At 34.9% G+C, this 14,325-nt stretch overlaps 1 protein-coding gene and 1 long non-coding RNA gene across 2 annotated transcripts; both read left to right on the top strand.

Moving 5' to 3' along the window:
• The first annotated feature begins 1,873 nt into the window (after positions 1-1,873).
• Positions 1,874-3,113, top strand: LOC119070566. The gene is made up of 3 exons (XR_005086533.1): positions 1,874-1,974; positions 2,380-2,478; positions 2,916-3,113. It is a non-coding gene; the product is annotated as an uncharacterized LOC119070566 (long non-coding RNA).
• A 3,663-nt stretch (positions 3,114-6,776) lies between these two features.
• On the top strand, positions 6,777-9,865 carry LOC119070560 (myb-like protein D). Its single transcript, XM_037174968.1, has 2 exons — positions 6,777-7,089; positions 8,515-9,865. Exons 1-2 carry the CDS (start codon positions 7,000-7,002, stop codon positions 9,733-9,735), a joined length of 1,311 nt encoding a protein of 436 aa, XP_037030863.1. The 5' UTR covers positions 6,777-6,999; the 3' UTR covers positions 9,736-9,865.
• Positions 9,866-14,325: the final 4,460 nt, after the last annotated feature.

Genomic DNA, 14,325 nt, shown 5'->3' with positions numbered 1-14,325 from the left:
TTACTCTACTCCTCTAGCATTTCTCAACTACCATCAGGTTTTTTGATTCAGCTTTGGATTGCACAAAACACATCGTCGCAATTTTTTGAAAATTATTATGACAATTTAGAATTCCTAGTACTTTAGAAATACTTCTAAATTTCAGGGATTGCAATCCAATCGGGTCAACCTGAATTGAATACAATCGAATGACTAAATAGAAACGTTATATTTCAAGGTGTACTTTCCAAGTACTTATAAAATTCAGGTCGACCTTGAAAAAATCATGTCAAAAACAAAACAATTTCCAGTCAGTTTCTGACCTTGTTTAACCTTTTACTTTACTAGTGAGGTAATGTGGCTATTCCCTCACTAGTGAAAACCTTTTCCCTCGCTCGTAAAGTAAAACGTTATACTTTACACGTGAAATAATTTGATATCTCGTATCACGATGAGTAAAAGTACCTCGGGCTGAAGCCCTCGGATACTTTGACTCGTCTGGATACGAGATATCAAATTACTTCACTGGTATAGTAATGTACTATTTTCAGATTGTCCTTAATTTTATAAAGTCTTAAAACAATTTGAATACAGACATTTTTTATAACCATGTACTACTTGGTCATTTCAATCGCTAAGATATCTGGCAATTTCCACACTGAGAACTTACAAAAATATATTCATAAGCAAAGCATTTTCACCCAATGAAAGTAGATAAATAGGTATGGCCAGTCCATACAAGTCGGAGCACATACGGATTTGCATGGCGCCACCTCAAACGAACTCATTTCTAGTGGAAATTTGCACTAGAAATGAGTTCGTTTGAGGTGGCGCCATGCAAATCCGTATGTGCTCCGGCTAGAACAAATTTGAACGTTTGGCCATACCTATCCATTTACTTTCATTGTTTTCACCCACATAGGGCATGTTATGAAAACTACAACAGCGCCATATTCATTCACAGAAACTTTGCTGGAAAGTGGTGAAAACGTTTAGAGCAATGGACTTTTTTCAAATTTGTAGCCTACATTCAGGCGGAAAACTATTTGGATTTTTTTTTATGATATCTCTGAACCAAAATCTCTTTCGCAAAAAGTGTTATATTTAAAGTAAAAATTTGTTTGATAGTCATAGCTTAACGCACTTGGTAGAAACTGTGCAGATTACATAAATTTACACAATCTGCTTAATTTTCTAGAGGTGGGATGAGGGATCACCCACAAACTAATTTTTCCTTTAAAAATGCACATTTTTGCGTGCTTTCAAAAAAAATATTTTGGTTCAGAGAAATCATCAGAAAACGAATATTTTTCCGCCTAAAGGTAGGCTATAAATTTGCGGAGGGCTCAATGATATTAACAAGACGTATGTTTAACTAACAACAACTGCCGTACATTCATAGTCACTCAAAACATTAAAAAAATAACGTCTGACACGTATAAAGTGTGGTAAGGAAGATATACACCAGACACGTATATGCATGTTAACATACGACACCTACGTCTTGTATAAAATACGAGTGGCATGTTTCTTACCTTAGTCATCGTATATTATACAATATCTATGTATGTAAATACGTGTTGTGTCGTGTGGAAGTACGCATACGTGTATGGTGTATAACTTCCTTACCACACTTTATACGTGTCAGATGTAATCTTTTTCTCAGTGCATACTGTTGTCCCTATTTATCCACCACGAACAAAATATTTCCTAGATCTGTACCACAACCTCCTAGTGTTATATTTTGAGCGTTCATAAACTTTTCTTAACTTAAAAAAACAGGTCATCAGGTCAAGACGATGTCGTGTTTTTTTTTTCAAAGTCGAAATCCAGTTTTTTTTTATACTCGGATCGTCGTATACGTCATTTTGAAAAGAAACTGAAGTTTATTTACATTCATCTCGACATCATATATAAATTGATGCGACCAATGAAACTACATTCCACTTCAAAGTTAGCAGTCTAACTCTTATCACTTCCACAGTAAACTTGTTCGTAAGTAAATTCTGTTTATTAGTGAGACTAATAATTAGTGAGTATATAATTGCGAACCACAGTGTCATTCTTACACCAATTAATTGGGACGTTTTTTTTTGGAAAGCAGTTTTCCATATTTTCACGCATTTTTACTAATTTTTTTCCATTTTTTCAAATTCTCCTAGAAACATTACATTGAGAAAACGTGGAAGAAAATTTTAGAAAATATTTTCACAAAAATAGTCTCTGTCCATTAGAATTCATGTATACAAAGATGCCACTATGGAAATACTCTTGTAATGAATTCTAATGGACAGATGAGACTGTTGTTTGTAATTGTCTACTAGTTATTGAAAACAATGTTTTTTTTGCATGATTTAAGTCTTTTTTGAATTTATTCGAAATGTTTTTTTTATATATTAGACGCGTTCCGTACAATTATGGCATTCAGTACCAAAACTTGGTTAATCATTGCAATGATTATTGCGATTGTTTTAACAATTGCTGTTCAACAAATCGAAGGTATGTTTCAGAACTTTTAGATACAATTTGCATCCTCCACCTATAAAGCTTATTTTGTGCAACTCAAGGTCATAATTTGCAAAATTGACACACTTAAGATGCTTAAGATACCTTTGTTGCATGAAACTCGGTGCAAAGTGCTTTATTAGGCGGTTTCCTGTCACAATTACACATTTAGTGGCTAATAAAGCACTTTGTACGTACTTGATGTCACAAAGCATTTTTTTTGAGTAGTTTATGTTCGAAATCAAATGAGCCGAACGCGACAAAAAGGTCAAACCAGTTAAGCTTAATTTTATTAGAGCTTTGGGTTGGAGCGCGAAATACAAATTTGTATTGTCCAAAATTCTCCACTTTATTAAAAAAAAACACTTCGAAGAGTCAAGAATCGGTGGAAGCTCGACATTGTTAAATCTATTCACAATTAATAATTTCAGGAGCATGCTTTGTCGACGAACAGGGAGTATCACATTGTGATAACACGCAAACATGTACCGAACATACAGAAGAAGATGGCACCATAACTAGAACGTGTGTTGGATAAAGTATTACATTTTCACGATCATCGTCTGAATTTGATATATTTAGTTATTCAAAATGTATGTTGGGCAAATTAATAAAGAATGACAATCTGAGAACGTCTATTCAATGATTGGCACAATTTTCGCTGCATGTACTTACTTGGAGTCTTACGATACAAAGTAATCGCAACGTAACAGTCTATTAAGACTAGGCACTTTGCAAAGCGGTCCTGACTTGATCTGACGGTCAGATTCTGACCTGAAGAAAAACGTAAACTGGTGTGATTTCTTGTTTATGTGTTTTTGGTTTCGACTCATTTATGTTTCTTAGGCGCAGAAAACGGCGTTGGTCACTAGTGATGAAAGTGGAATTTTTCAGACACGTCGTAAGCTTGTCTTAAAAGAAGGTGAAGCCTAAATCACTCTTAAGTTAAGAGTCTTAACATAAATTCCTATTATGAAGCCTCCATTAGGGAGTAACACACACTACAACACAGCAGGCAACCGTTACCGTTTTTTTTTCTTTGGTACATTAGAGAACGTTAGCTAAACGGCCGCTAACGCTAATTTCCAACGTTAAATCCCCCGCTAACGCTAAAATCAACGTTAATGCCCTGTCAATAAATGGCACCATTGTTAATGCATACACATGGACGACGCAATTTTCGATTTATTTTTCATTTACTATTTTAAAAGGTCATCCGGATCAATATTTTTTTATTGCAATCCGTAGATCTAATTTGCAGGAAGGTGGCCAAACTGTGCTGGAAAAAATGTATAAACTTTGCAATGCGCTGTTCGACTACAAACATGCTCCACTACACAACAAACACGTGGTTAACCTGCAATTGAAACACATGAAATTAATTTTGTGATTATTATATTATAAAAATGGGTCCGCATCAATATTTTATCAATGGAATTAGTAAATCTGACTTATAGGAAGCCAGCGGTATTAAGCTGGAAACGTTATTTATTCTCTTTTTAATGTTACAAATTGTATCCTCCACACGACGAAAATGCAGTTGGAAAATGTGATTCGTAAAACGTTTTATTGCAATCAACGTTGCAATAACGATTAATTTATAACGCTACCATCAGAACCAAAAATTAAGCCTCGTAACGGTACGGAGGTTGTACCACAATAGTAAAGTTATTTGTACTTTTACGTTTATCAGCATACTGAACGATTTTTACTAAACGTTACAGAGATGGCAACGTGCTTGTTAACGTTAAGAATTGTAACGAAAAGACAAAAAAATCTTATCGTTTGGATACGTTACAGGAGGCGTGTACCATACACCAGTACCAAAGCACCTAGCAGGGAAATCTTTTAATTTATTTTTAAAATCGAAAAAAAGGCTGCAATGCGCAACCAGTAAAAAACGATCTTTTCAAAAAATTAAGTTAAATAACAATCGCCTTCGGCTCGTATCGGCAATCTCACATCTATAGTGCAAAACAACCCATTTGCTAACTAGTTAGCACAATAGCTATATTTAAAAATGTAATTAAATTTAGAGAACCTCATTATGGACTTGCACATGATATGATTCGAGTACGGACACTTGTCCAATCCATAAAATTCATTAATTTACTGTTCTAAAAAGTGATTAAAATTTATGGCTGCATACCAAATCAATGCACTGTGAATTCAGTAATTTTCGAGGTAATTTTGCATAATTGAAATTCAATTCCAATTAATGCAACAAACTTTTTTTGTACTATAAATACTTGGTACTGTACATTTGAACAAAAAAATATCTGAATATCGTTTCCCATGAACGAAATATAAAATGCTCATAACAGGGACGATTAGCATCGTCTATAGGTCCCTCGACTGAAAGTCAGGATCTTACGACAGAAAATCACTTGAAATGACCATAAATGGTCTACAATAGGGAACGTCGGTTTCAATTTTTTTTAGTCACCATTGCACAAGAATTAATAATCAGTGAAATGCTATCCGATGTTTAGCTGTATTATGGGTCCAACCAAAAAAAATCTACAGATTGCACAGTTTTAACTCTGACCGAATCGAGAGGATCCACAGGGAGAGAAAAGTAAAATTTGATATGTTTTCTGTTTTGGGAGTTGTTGTAGCTTGTAAATGATTCCACACAAAATGATTTACAAATCAAAATCTAATCTCGAATCCTCGGCACCTTGTTTCGACGAGGTTCGATTATTGAGAATTTTATATGTGAAAAAGTCTCAAAATCGTATCTTGTGATGACTATAATTTTCTAGGTATTTCAATAGCGCATCCAATAAAAGAATACTGCGGAAGAAATATAAAAGAAGTTACATTTTCAAAAATTACAATCCAATCGACGCTTTTTCATTCTCTCACATTCTCACATTCTCTCCCATCGAGCCAACTGTCATTCACATGTTCCCACCACTCGCCACAGGCGTACCAATTTAACATTTCTCTGGCCATAATACATATACGTAAAAATCGTAACGTTGGTAATGAATGTGGAATGAATAGCGTCGATTGGATTGTAATTGTTAAGTATCCACTCCACTCAACAAAAAGTACTCCGTGAGAGGCATGAGAGAGCGAGCTGTCAAATATACAAAAAAAAAATTGAAAAAAATGTGAGTTATTCACTGTCGCAAGGCCCAAAAAGCATATGTAAAAATGTTAAATTCTAGTAATTCATAAATCATTTTTCCAATTTTTCTTGAGTAGACGAAGGATGAAGAAATTAATGAAACGATAGAATAGATATGGCCAATCGACCGATTTACCTTGAGCGTACTCATAACTTATGTCGAATTACTACTCAATGTGCTCCGGGCTTTACCTATTCTATATGTTCATTGGAGATAAGTACTTGAGGTTCAGTTCTTATATGGAACACAGCGGAGTAGCGACATGGGACTTATTTCTTACCTCGTTTGGAAATCTAGATTCAATAGAGGTTTCCAGCTTCCAGTACGAACTTTAGTCAAGTTCTGAAATCGAATTCGCTAAAAACCATTTTAGCATAAGTTAGGACAAAATTATATCACACACATCACTAACACGAAAACGTCAACTTTGCTTTGCTTTTGACGTTATGAGTCCCTTTACTTTTGACATTAAGAGTCCCTTTTTACTCTTTTCTTTATCATGTGTCCGAAACCGACTTAATTGAACAAACAAGACTCATCACTTACGATTCCTTTACTATTTTTTATTATAAAAAATTGAAGTCTATTGAAAAAATTCAAGGGTTCCAACCCACCCAAGTGGCGGGGCCTAGTTTTATTATACATAATACTAAAGCCAGCATAATAATAGTATTATATCCGAGAGTGGGTACCGATGAAATTTTAATTTATGACAACGAGAGTATTATTATTGTAACGATAATTATATTCTGAAAGGGTTGTTAGGTCACAATCAAAAGCAGAAAGAGAATTTCCAAATAAAACTTGGAAAATTTAATTTGGAAAATATAAGTGTCCGTCATCGTCAGAATTCATCCAGAGTGATATTGTTGTTGTGTGTAATTTTGAAATGACATAGAAATGAAAACATAAATTGAATTCACGCATTAAATGCCATGGCTCTTTAAGTGTTTTTAATAGCTTCATCATGTTAAACACAAAAATGCTTTTCAAGCGAAAGTTACAATCGCATTGTTATGTTAAATAATATTTTTGTGTACTATTTTTTTCGTCATTCCTCTCCTTCTTCTTCTTCTTCCACACAACAAAGACCCCCATCAACTTCTGCTTTTATATTTGCAACGAGTGGCACAAGAAAAAAAAATTGTTCTTTTCAGTTTCAATAAGAAAATCGTTCGTGTGCAAAAGTCGCTTTTTTATTTCTATTATTGTTCTTCTGCGAAATAACAAACATTTTTTTCCCTTCTGCACATTCGGTTGTTGGTAACTTGAAACGATTTAAATATTCAAATTATTTTAATTATTTTTGGTTTTGCTGTAAATCAGCTTTTCCAGTGTTAATTTCGATAAAAGCATTTTTCGTGGTTTCCCCATAATTATGTTAAAGTTGAAAATTCGAAATATTTGTCGTTGTTGCAGTGTAGGTGTGGTGGCATTTGTTGTGGTTTGCGGCTGGAGCATTGCTATAGTGAGTGTATCAATTCGGGAAGCCCGAGAGTTTCCATGTTATATCATCATCATCATTCACTATAATGACTTTTAATCAATCAGGTTCAGTTTTTTGTAGTAACACATTTAGGCTAGTAATGAGCTTAAAGTTGGAATTAGGGCACGCGTATATAATAGACTTAATAAGTATTAGTAAAGTTACAAAAGCATTTAATTGATTGAGTACTCAGACACATAATTTTCACTTGTAGCAACGCACTTCTAGCAAAAGTGCTTCGAGTGACAGCTGCCAAACAAAGTGCTATTTTGTATGTAAATTTTTTCCAGATTTTTTACAATGCCAAAATTCGTTTGATACATGCTTGAAGTGCGTTGCTTATAGTCTTAAGTTGACATAAAAGTTGGAAATTTTGAGGCTTGACTGCATCCTTATGGTTCATGACCGGGTTCAACGGTTCTTCACAGCCTTTTAGGTCGTCAGTGGCGTGCCTTCGAAAGTCGAAAATATAGATATTTAAACACAATTTTACGGCTCTGGAAAAAAGGTGTAAGGGTAACGATGTGTTCATTGGAAGTCTGAGGTCTATCATATATAAAGAGTACATTTGAAAAATATTATGGCTACAAGTATGGAATATGTAGTAGCTGGCTTTGTCATTAGGATAATACGCAGGTGCCGTTGAGGCGGAGATTACAGGATTTACCGACAGTTGCTCGGAACATTGCTTCAAGATTTTCTTTGATTCTCCAATTCATATATTTATAGACAGCCAAGCGGCTATTAAGTCATTAGATCAAAATAAAGTCTTATCTTCCTTGGCCTTGGAAGCGTAGAGGACGCACTAGACTCGCCTTCTAAGATGTGTCAAGTCACGCTAATGTGGGTTCCTGGCCATAGCCGTATTGAAGGCACGGTAGATGAGCTAGCTAGATCAGGAACCAGCAATGCCATTCCGCTCTTGGCGCTCTTGGCGCTCTTCGTTCTCAAAAATCAATGGAAAGTGAAGATCTTCAAAAAGGAGTGATAGTCAAGCAATAACTGCATCACGGTCTGCTGGTTCTGGTTCCCAAAAAAATTTCTGTCTTTTAGTAAATGAAACATTAGGAGACTCGAAACGGCACAAAGGACACATGCAAAGTAATGCGATCTGCGAGGGGACATAGGTGGATAGGATGTGTGTCACTCGTGTGACAGGCATCAGTCTCCGGGCAAGAACCTGTAGTCGGACACCTATTGTTCTTTCTGTCATAATAAAACTACCAATGAAGGAAGTGTCCGACTACTGGTATAAGTCCGGATACTGACATATGTCCTCCCTAAATTCTATTGTCAAATAAGAATCGACATTCTCAAAGCCAGATTTCTTTTCTGAACGGCTAAAACTTTTTCCCCATAAGATTTCTGTTCAAAACATTAAGACATCTAATGACATTCTGTTCACAGATAAACTCACATCCAATTGTAGCAACGTACAATTCAATCGGCAAAAACAATCAAACAAACAAATTACATACACCAGCATCGCACGAACACAACCTACAATCAATTCATTCGACTCAATCAAGTTCAACAAAAACAACAATCACAAATCAACCATCGACAACACATTTCATTAAATATGAAAATGTAATTTATAAATTAACATTGTCAACAGATGGGAACAACAAACGACGACGGTGGATTTATGTAACAGTAACACCACTGTACAATCAACATCACAACGAAACGAAGGGAAATGATGTATCCGGTCACACCGGAAACAAAAGAACGGTCATGAAAGTCAGTAATGCTACCATACCAATAACACTTTCAAGCGTTCATCATACAAAAAATGTGTACGAAAATTTCAATCACAACAACCGTAATCATATCCGAAATGGAAACATATCAAGAACATTTTTGAATGTACGACAAAATGGGGATAATGACAATCGAAAATTAGATATTCAAAAATTAAGCCACATTGAGATGCAAAAAGCAACAATCCATAAAAATATCCAGCAATCCAATAATGGCATAACAAATAAGTCTAACGACAAATTCAGCAAAATTGAGGAATATCAAGCAAGCAGAGCAAATGAAAAGGCATTTGCGGCTTCTTTACGAAATGACAAAAACCAGAGATTCAACGTCTACCATAGACGACACAGTTTTAATCCATTTGATAAAAATTTGTTTGCTAATGACGATGTCGTAAATAAAAACCGTTTTCTTCCCCTCATTAAAACCGATTTTGTAAAAAATCTTCCAAATGGCAAGGACTTATCGACATATCAACGGTATACGATTCCAACAACAACAGCAGCACAATCATCTACACTCATACCATCTTCTTCGTTTCTTCATCTCCAGCAGTCAAATAAAATTCCGCAAAATGATTATTATCGTTCAATTGAGGGTAGACATCGAAAATATATCTTAAGATCGAATCCATTCTATTCTGGTGCGGTGGTGGCTGGCAACTATGGATTTTGGAACGGGCAAAACGAATCACTTGATCCGAATGTGTTGCAACTAATGTTCACACATCATGAAAGTATTTTACCGCAGCCACATTTTTGGGGTATTCGTGGTTACGGATTGTATAGTTATGCTGCTGGCAATGATTTGCACAATAATCTACCGAATGGTCGATATAAAGTTGAACGAGATTTTGATAATTAAATTAGATTTGTTAATTAAATAGTTATAGCGCTGTTTCGAATATGTACAATAAAAGCTAACACATCAGTTTAGCGCATTCGGTGAAATTATGGGATAGAATAAGATTATAATTTATGATTAAAATACCAATATGAAACGTTAAAATGAAGATTTTTTTTTGGTAAGCTAGCTCTGAGAGCCAGTTCCAATAGAATCATTCAAATTCCTCCATCAGTTTCACAAATTTTAATTTTATTAAAAAAAACATTTTCAAGGCTGTGTAAACTTGGTGCAATGTTGAATTCTTAGCGCTGTTCAATGTACTGGGGACTTAGAAGCCGTGCAAAAGTCCTGTCCTCTGCAAAGAACCTGCGTGTTATACGGTACATATTTACTTACTTAGGTGGGCACTACAACCTACTATTGGTTTTGGCCTCCTCCAGAAGTCTTCTCCAATCGGACCTATTCCGCGCCAACGTTCTCCAGTCGCTCACTTTTAGAGGTGGGTTTGGGAGTATATTAGTTTCCCGGAATTCAAGGAATTTGAAGGAGTTCTAAGGTTTTTTTGGGTTCCCTTCCGGACTATTGGGATTACTGATGTGACAATGTGTTTGTTCCCAAAATTATAGCACACACCAGTTCTGGAATTCAAGGAATTCGAAGGAGTTCTTAGAGTTTTTTTTTCCACACAATCCACAATATTTTTGATTCCAGATTTCAAAGAATTTTAAGGATTTGAGAGTTTTTTTTTCATCCTCCTGGAATTTTGAGATTGTTGAGGTGGTAGTATTTTGGTCCACAAAATTGCAACAGGACGATTCCATCAAAAATTTTTGTTAGATTTGGTTTTATACGAAAGAAACTTCGTACGGGCTTTTGTAATTGCTCTAAGCACAATTTTTAAGATGAATACTTTCTGTAAAGTTATACGTGTAGCCCTCGGCATACGCCGGCAATAAGAACAAGATCGATGAACAGACGCACTATGCCCTAGTAGGTATTCGGGATCGTACGGGACTAACGTCGCAATGTCTGCTACGTTCTGTAGCTGTCTTTTATACTTTTATAACCTGTGATCCCAATAACTGTTTATCAGTGTGGGTGACAGAGTTTCGGATTTAAATTTTCTAGATTTTATTTCCCAAGCACAAACGTTAATCGATTTACCAATCAGGTCAAATATTGAGAGATTTTATGAGTCACCCCATGACCCACAAATTTCATTCTCTGCACTTAAATTTTATTTCGACGCTTCGAATTTCCGTTTTCTTCTCGTTCCGACAAATAAATAACGAACATTGACGTCCCCATTAAGTATTTATATGTAAAAACTTCAGCGAGTTCTCAGTCAGTCTTAAAGACTTATTCTAGTTTTCTGACGTGCTTGCTACTAGTACAGTATCCACAAGGGTGTGTATGTATGTGTACTAAGTGGAGCTGTTGCAGAAATGAAAATAAATGTAATTCAACTCACTGTCACATATTTCACATTCAAAAGTTCACATAATACGAGAACGTCGAAACTCCGAATATTCAGCTTGTAATCCCGGTACACTTTTGTCATAGGAAATTAATGGTCGTAATTTGTCTTGTTTTTGTGTGCTCCGGCAAAATGGATATCGGAGAAATGGTATTGGAGTTTGGAATGTTTTATAGTAACAGTATAATAATGATAATGGTGATTTTTATTCGGTTTAGGAAATGTTAATGTTCAATTATTTTTATCGTATTGAACGACGATAAGGTCAAACACTAAATCAAAATCCTTTTATATATTGAGTTGGTTGACATCAATTAAATTGGTGTGACTGAATTTTGTATCGTTGGATTTTTGTTTGCTTTAAACATCGAAAGGGATACCTAAAGTGTTGTAGTGATTGGAAATTAGTTTGGGTTGGTGGCATATTAAAAAGTAAAGGTTTTCACGTTGGCATCGGTGTCAATGGAATGCGAATTTAATTTAACTGAATTTTTGTGAAAAACCGCATTGAATGAACTGGTGAATGTTGATCCACAATAAGTAAAGTTAATTTGGATTAAATTTAAGTTGGAATTATTTTTCACACAAATTTAGAAGGGTAGATTCAGCAAATGGTATGTAGAGGTGGAGATGAGTAGGCTGCCCACTGAACATGTATATATATGGGTATGGGTAATGGCTCCAAATTCGCGGACAATCAAAACTAAAGTTTTTGTAAACTTTTGTGGGCAGGTCAGTGGGCTTTGGCGTTTTATTCTTGGACATCGGGTTGTGGGTAGGATATTTTTTTGAACAAATTTTGGATTGTGAGCAGAAAAATTCGGTGTTGAGGAATTTCGCTCCGCGTCATTCACAATAACCCACAAAGTGACATTTTCCTTATACAAAATGTGTCATTTTATCAATTATTGTGAATGACGCGGCGCGAAATTCCTGGCAGCCCCCCGGATTTTATCGTTTTGTTTGGTCTCGTTAACTCAATAGCACAGTGTGTAAGTCGAGATTTCACATTGAATTATTGAATTGCCAGTTGTGGTTCCGAAATTGAACCGCAACACATGTGTCCACAATAACAACATTTGATTGAATCGGTTATTTAGTTTGAGTCTTGGATTTAGTACTGTATTATATTAGGGTTGCCATTCGTCCTCTTTTTAGAGGACATGTCCTCTTTTTTCGTCTAATTCTTCTTTTTTGTAAAAATTCTAAGAACATCACTTTTTTCACACAACGTCCTCTTTTTTCTAAAATATTGTTAAATTTTAGCAAAACTTAACAGATGTGGTCAAATTTTACGGAAAAAATTTCGCTGCGCAGCTATTTCTAAAGCTACATAGTTTCTACAGCATTCGAATGATATAGTTGACTAGTCCTCGCAGTCAAAAATTCGACTCCATATTTAGGAATTAAGGAAGATTTAGCATTATGATTGGGAATTTTTATGTTTTTATATGCATAAAATAAGGAGTAAACCAGGAGTATTAAAAAAAACGAAATTAAGTTGAAATCGAGTCATATTCTAGCAGCAATTTAAAAATGCAACTAAATTGGTGTGAAATAGGCAGATTGTAGGAAATTCGTGAGAAACGGAAAGGTTTTAGAAAATTTTCCTACATTGGTCAGAAACAGTCAGATTTGTAAATTATTAAGAAACACGTTTCTTATTTTGTAGATTTTTACTTCGAAACAAAAATGGAGTATCGAAAAAAACTTATGAATTTCTTCTGAGATAAGTGCATGTTTGTAGCTTACAGTTCAAGAACTCCAAGTAAAGTTAGCAAAAAAGTAAAAGAATCACTTTTCTGGAAAATAAGGAAGAATGTGAAGGTTTTTATAAAAAAAGGAAAAAATGTCATGTTTACAAATGGTAGGTACCTGAAACCTCGGATTCGCCTCAAACCAAATGAAATTTTAATTTTAACTTTTCTCACTAATTATTTGAATATCTATTGGTCCACATAGAATAATAAAAGAGCTAAGACTCTATATTTGTCCTCTTTTCGTCCTCTTTTTCGAATTAAAAGGCGTCCTCTTTTTGTCCTCTTTTTTCGTACAAAATGTCCTCTTTTCGAATTTTCAAAAATGGCAACCCTAATTATATCATTGTTAAGCAACGCACTTCAAGCAAAAGTGCTTCTAATGACAGCTGCTAAATAGAGTACTATTTTATATGAAAATGTTTTTCCAAATTTTTTTACAATGCATCGAATTTCAGCACTCTATTCAGAGTATCACTCATGACTGAAGTGCGTTGTTGCAAGTATCATTTGTAAATCCACGACAGAGTAAAGTAATCCAGGCAAGAGCAGTCGATTTTGACGAGGGACCTAAATTCATAAGTAGGCCTTTGATTTTGGTGCAAAACTCTCACTAATACAAATGCATGAAACGAATGCGTAAACGATTATAACGGGATTTAGGTCCCTCCTTTGAATGTATTTTAGTCGTCTGCTCCTGCCTGGTTTACTTTACTCTGTCGTGGTAAATCTCATTCAGTAAGCTGGGCGAAAGCCTGTGACGGATTGTGTTGTATTTGGTCGATAACCGATGAATATCCTTTCAGGACAGGGGCAAAGTTACATAATGTTCTGATGTATAAACAAAATTAGAGACTTCATTATTTAATTTTTTTTTTCTGAGACCAACAATAGTCAGGTACCTTCGGTCAATCTGCTCGATTTACATTTTTCGAGATTTTCAGTTATCATACATGATTGGGAATAATACGTTGTGGAACAAATTTTAATCAGTACATTTTTGGCGAACGGAGCCATTTTTTGACACAAGGACCGGGACTACAATGGGCGAGACAATGGGAACAAAAGGTAAGCCTCTACCCACTTGACTTGAGAAGTTATTTGATATTTATAAATCACTTGAAAACATATCTAATTTCACGGATAAGTGTTCCAGGGCTTTAAAGATTTACATATTTCGCTTCAAGTTCATAAAAACCAATTTAACATATACGTAAATAAATTTTTTCTATTAATAACAACCCAATAAAAGTTCTATTATTTTTGGCTCGAATCTAAAATTTGATAATAAAAGCTTTTCGGGCCAAAAACTTTAATACGCTTTCGGATAAATACACATTGCACACACATAAAAACATTAGAATCTCTCTTCTT

The sequence above is a fragment of the Bradysia coprophila genome (assembly GCF_014529535.1).
Source record: "Bradysia coprophila strain Holo2 chromosome X unlocalized genomic scaffold, BU_Bcop_v1 contig_98, whole genome shotgun sequence".
NCBI lineage: Eukaryota > Metazoa > Arthropoda > Insecta > Diptera > Sciaridae > Bradysia > Bradysia coprophila.
This window is presented reverse-complemented; position numbering and strand designations above follow the sequence as displayed.